Source organism: Aulostomus chinensis, chromosome 23, assembly GCF_037954235.1.
Source record: "Aulostomus chinensis isolate RoL2024-O1b breed Wild chromosome 23, RoL_Achi_v1.0, whole genome shotgun sequence".
In the NCBI taxonomy this organism is placed as follows: Eukaryota; Metazoa; Chordata; class Actinopteri; order Syngnathiformes; family Aulostomidae; genus Aulostomus; species Aulostomus chinensis.
The window spans coordinates 2,862,827-2,867,834 of record NC_141342.1 but is presented as its reverse complement, the minus strand read 5'-3'; the positions used below and the strand labels follow the sequence as shown (position 1 = coordinate 2,867,834).

The window sequence follows — 5,008 nt, the reverse complement described above, 5'->3', positions numbered from 1 at the left end:
AGTCTGTGGATGACTGCCAGGGACATCCTTGACCCCCTCATCAGGGAGTTCCACCGATTGCTTCCTGACCAGTACCCCTCTCCCCCGTCATGGAGGAGAGGGGTCCTGTCATGGACTCGGAGGTTTCCTGCTCCTCTTCACCTCCACCCTCCTGCCCTCACTCGTCTGCTCAGTCAAACCATCCATCCATCCAACCATCCATCATCTTCCACTTATTCCTATTCAGGGTCGTGGAGGGTGGAGCCTATCCCAGCTTCAATGGGCAAGAGGGGGGGGGGGCAGAGATCATCTGTCTTCATTTTGCCTTAAGAGAGTTGAAAAAGAAATTCCTTGTTTTATCAGTACATCAAAACAACATATTCTGATAACAGAGCCATGGTTTGGTTCTTCATGAATGTCTACATTTTTACAATATTTTAGGGCCCCTACTTGTCTTGGGCCAGTTAAATCCCCCTCCCTTTCCCAGGATAGAGTCCCTTCTGCACAAATACTTGTCAATAAATTCACCTTCCAGCTGCTCTGGATATTACAGACCAATTTAAATTAGTCACCTTTGTCACTGAAGAATACTTATAAATAGGTTTTTTCACGTGTCCCAGTGTTGTCATTTTATACCAGAAGACGCATATCAAGACAGTTCTTAGCTGCAGTATCATGAAGTACTGTACCTTCTGTACTACTCTGGGAGGTAATCCAGCATTTCTGTTTTGCTTCCCTTTGAATTGCCTCTGGTACTCTGATGAAAAATGAAAATAAAATAAGAATCAGTATAACAGATAATAAAAGTCAAAGGGCCGTGCTGGAACAAGACACCTTTGCGCAGCACTCTTCCATCACTGTAAAGGCGCATTTTCATTGCAAGTAGACAAGGGGTTGCATTTTGGTTTTCTGGTGAGTCACATTCAGAGTCACCAATGAAGCCAAAGCACCAGAAAATAGTGCAAGGCTCAATGTTCCTCCAACATTCTTGGTAGTTGACAAACTAGAATGTTTCCAGACAGAACGTTCCAGAGAGGTTACCTGTTTGGCTGACATTTGACCCAGCAGGAAAACCAGGGACGGCCCTCTTCATACACTGAGCAGGTTGTTTTCTGGTGGTTCCTGAAAAACAATAATTATTGTCACCTTTTGAACCATTGTGTTCATTTGAGATATACAGCATGTTTTAGTGATGGTCTCATTCTGAATGACCTTTCTCATTCATGAACATATAAAAGACAAGTCATACAATCATAATCCTGGAGGCAGTTTTAAATCAAGCTGCAAGTTCAGAGTTCAAATTCAAGTGAAATGGAACCCACACTAAGACACAGTCACTGGACAGACAGTTTAGGATACACTGTGTTGATGGAGAAAAACCTGCCTTGTTTTCATAAAACTGCAGAAACTGACCTTCTACATTTTGGTAGGTTATTTTCTGCTGTTAGTCAACAGCAGGTTTCAGACTGTGTCTGTGTCTAGACTGTAGACTGCGTCTAGAGCATCGTCAGACTAAATGTCCTGTCCAAACATGGAGTCAACATGAGACAGGTCACAAGTGGACGGCTCATTGTCTAAACCACATATAGAATCGTTTAAAAGACAAGTAATTGTGGTACTTCATTCTATAAAATCCAACTATTTTGCCTCTGTCCATGTTCTCCAAACTTTCTGTTCCTCTAAACCTCTTCTAGTAGGAATCTAAAATTAAAGCTTGAACTTGAATCTGACGAGTTTGTTTTTGTTCACTCAGGTCTGGATACGTACCATCCAGGTTGGGGCACACGCCTTCAGCAGCCACCGCCTTTGGCTTGTAGGTCTTCTTAAATTTAGCCTGAAACACACACACAGACACACACACACACACACACACACACACACACATCTAATGTTTGACATATAGTCTCAATTATCATGGCAGTTATTACAGGACATCAACAGCCAGCTGAAAGTGCCAATGTGATTCTGATGATGACATTATAGATGACACTCAGAATTTTGTTCATAAATATGACAAATGAAGATTCCAATATCAGATGTCATTTTTGGAATACTTGTGAATAAAGCATTCCTTTGCATTCTCAGTTCCACTGAAACCTCACCAGGGGGATGTACGTGGCACCGGCTCCTTCCACTGTCGTGCAGCTGGGAGGACGAAAACTTGACATGTATTCAGTCACCATCCTGTCCAAGAGATCATTTATAAGCAAATGAATTCACGCTCCACAAACACACACACACAACACACTTGTGGACAAAAATTACACCTGTTGTCACGCAGAATCACCAAAGAAGGGGATTCAGGCTCAGGTTTGACCCGCGGCGTCTTCACTGGCGGTTGCTGCCACTTCAAGAAGTTCTGCCAATCAAAACAGACGAGACATTTGTGAGTGGAACTGATCAGCTGATGCTGCCTGGGCTGAGCGCTTGTGCTCTGAGACTGCACTGCAGGGTGGACGTACAGTTCCAAAAACACAGATTCAGACAGCAAATGGTTCATACGTCACACGTCTGACAAACCAGTCCAAAGAAAGGCTGTGTGTGGTTGTGGCCATGCATGCAAATATGGGCTCATGTATGTACCATGGAAACATTCCGGCTCTCCAGATGTTTCTGGGGCTTTGGTCTGGCAGGTAAGACCGGACATTTAAAGCTGCGCTGATATTCAGTTTTGGAGCTAAAAGGTTCCTTATTGGAGGGGTCAATGCTGCCTCCATGTAGCTGCAACTGAAACAACAAAGGAGACGTGAATCAGTTCATAATTTTCACAGACAGGACCGCAAAAATTCTGAAGACTTCCTGTTTCTCTGAGACACTGGAAAGCTGGAAATATACCAGTGACTTTGCTGCAGTAAATTTGAGAACTGTACCTTCTTTGTTTTTCGGGAGGGGATTGGAGCAATAATGGGTTCCTTCAGAGTAAATTGCTCCTGGTACTCTGATGAAAAAAGATCAAAGTAAATCAATGAATAAATGACAGATAATAAAAGTCAAAGGGCCGTTCTGAAATAAAACCCTTTTCAGGCACTGTGGAGGTGCATTTCCTTTTGTGTTTTTCTGGTGAGTCTCTTTGACATCGGGACAGCAGTCAATGCACCCAAAGAAATGAAAGGTTCATTGTTCCTACAACATTCTTTAAAGCTGACTAACTAGAATGTTTCCCAGATACAAAGTGTTGGTTCTGTTGAGGTTACCTGTTCGGTAGATTTGTGGCTCGGTTGGATCCCCAAAGATGACCCCCTCGTGTTGAGCTGCTGGCTTTCTGCTCTTCCCTGAGAAATGATCAGAATTATTCTATCAATTCTATACTACATACATTTTGACGATGAAACCCAGTTCTGTAGCAAGATGACTAGGAGGTAGAGTGGCCCTCTAGCAACCAGAAGGGTCGCTGGTTGGACCCTCACTCACACGTCAGATTGTCCTTGAGCACGACACTGAGCCCCTGATTTGGTTCTGATGAGTACGTTGGCACCTTGTGTGACAGCGTCCACTATCAGTGTGTGTGAATGGGTGGATGCGATGACATCATAAAGCCCTTTGACCACTGCTAAGGTAGCATCAGCATGATGCCAATCACAAGTGGATGGCTCCATTTTTGGAACTACATACAGTCTGAAACACAGATTCTAGTCAACACGCAAATAAAAGGACGAGCTTTAAGACTGACAAGACCTTGGTCCAATCAGTGGAGCTCGGGTCAGGGTACATACCAGGTGTTCGGGGCACAGGCTTTGAGCAATATTCATGTCGCTCCACTACCATTTTATCAAGTGTCTCTCTGTGTGAAATACTATAACAGGAATATGAAATGTTTCTCTTCCAGGTGTTGTCCTCGTGGTCACCTGTTACACGGGTGGCAGTCATCACTGACATCAGAATTTCACCTGCCACAGTCATTTTAATGGTCACTGAAGAGCATGACTGACATCACAAGTAACCGATGGCGACAGTGGAGTTTGGTGACGTCACAGGACAGCTTGACATGGCTTGTAAAAAAAAACAAAAAAACCACAATAACTCAGATTTTAAAAAGCCATTGGTAAAGAAGGAAATGAGGCCACTTCAAATGCTGAATTCAAGAGGCAAGGCAAGGCAATTTTATTTGTAGAGCCCGTTTTCACCAACAGTTTGTCTCAAAGGGCTTCATGGCATCATAACAACATCCTCTGTCCTTAGACCCTCTCATGGACTGAGGAAAAACTCCATAGAAAACCCTTTGAACAGGGAAAAATCTGAGAAACCTCAGGGTGAGCAACAGAGGAGGATCCCTCACCAGAAGGGACAGACGTGCAGTAGATGTTGTTACAGACAAGAAAACAGTTTACAATGCAGAATGTGAGAAACATGGAAATGTTAACAGTTGAAGAAGGAAGCTTCTGGAAGGGGAGGCAGGGAGAGCAAGCCAGCTTGATGGGGGACTGGATGGTAGACTGGTTCATGGAAGGGGAGGCAGGGAGAGCAAGCCAGCTTGATGGGGGACTGGATGGCAGACTGGTTCATGGGAGGGGAGGCAGGGAGAGCAAGCCAGCTTGATGGGGGACTGGATGGTAGACTGGTTCATGGAAGGGGAGGCAGGGAGAGCAAGCCAGCTTGATGGGGGACTGGATGGCAGACTGGTTCATGGGAGGGGAGTGTAGGCCGGTGTAACAGAAGGGAATAAGAGTGGGGGGGGGGGCGATGCAGGCGGCGGTTGGAGCTCTGGTGGATCTGTGGAAACACAGAGAGACTGAGAGACACCAAGGCCAAACTACAAAGTGCAACAAGTCATGGTAATGACAGTTCCAAAAATGTGCAGGGAGGAGAGGAGGAGAGAGGGGGAGAGGAGAGGAGAGGAGAGAGGGGGGAGAGGAGAGGAGAAGAGAGGAGAAGAGAGGAGAGGAGAGGAGAGGAGAGGAGAGAGGGGGGAGAGGAGAGGAGGAGAGAAGAGGAGTCTCCCAGTTTCGGTCCAGGATGCAGACACCCTCTCTACATTTAAGAGCAGACTTAGACCTCCTTGTTGATCAGGCTTGTAGTTGGTTCTGCTTAG

The 5,008-nt window shown here is 45.3% G+C and overlaps 1 protein-coding gene and 1 long non-coding RNA gene across 2 annotated transcripts; both read right to left on the bottom strand.

Moving 5' to 3' along the window:
* Window positions 1-455: 455 nt before the first annotated feature.
* Window positions 456-2,119, bottom strand: LOC147239152 (uncharacterized). Its single transcript, XR_015111564.1, has 4 exons — window positions 2,082-2,119; window positions 1,747-1,813; window positions 1,021-1,101; window positions 456-736 (listed from the first exon to the last, which is right to left on the bottom strand). It is a non-coding gene; the product is annotated as an uncharacterized LOC147239152 (long non-coding RNA).
* Window positions 2,120-2,151: 32 nt separating this feature from the next.
* Window positions 2,152-4,103, bottom strand: LOC147239151 (uncharacterized). Its single transcript, XM_086196331.1, has 6 exons — window positions 3,693-4,103; window positions 3,174-3,251; window positions 2,850-2,917; window positions 2,563-2,706; window positions 2,228-2,338; window positions 2,152-2,163 (listed from the first exon to the last, which is right to left on the bottom strand). The coding sequence occupies exons 1-6, from the start codon at window positions 3,877-3,879 to the stop codon at window positions 2,152-2,154; spliced, it is 600 nt and encodes a 199-aa protein (XP_086052457.1). The 5' UTR covers window positions 3,880-4,103.
* Window positions 4,104-5,008: the final 905 nt, after the last annotated feature.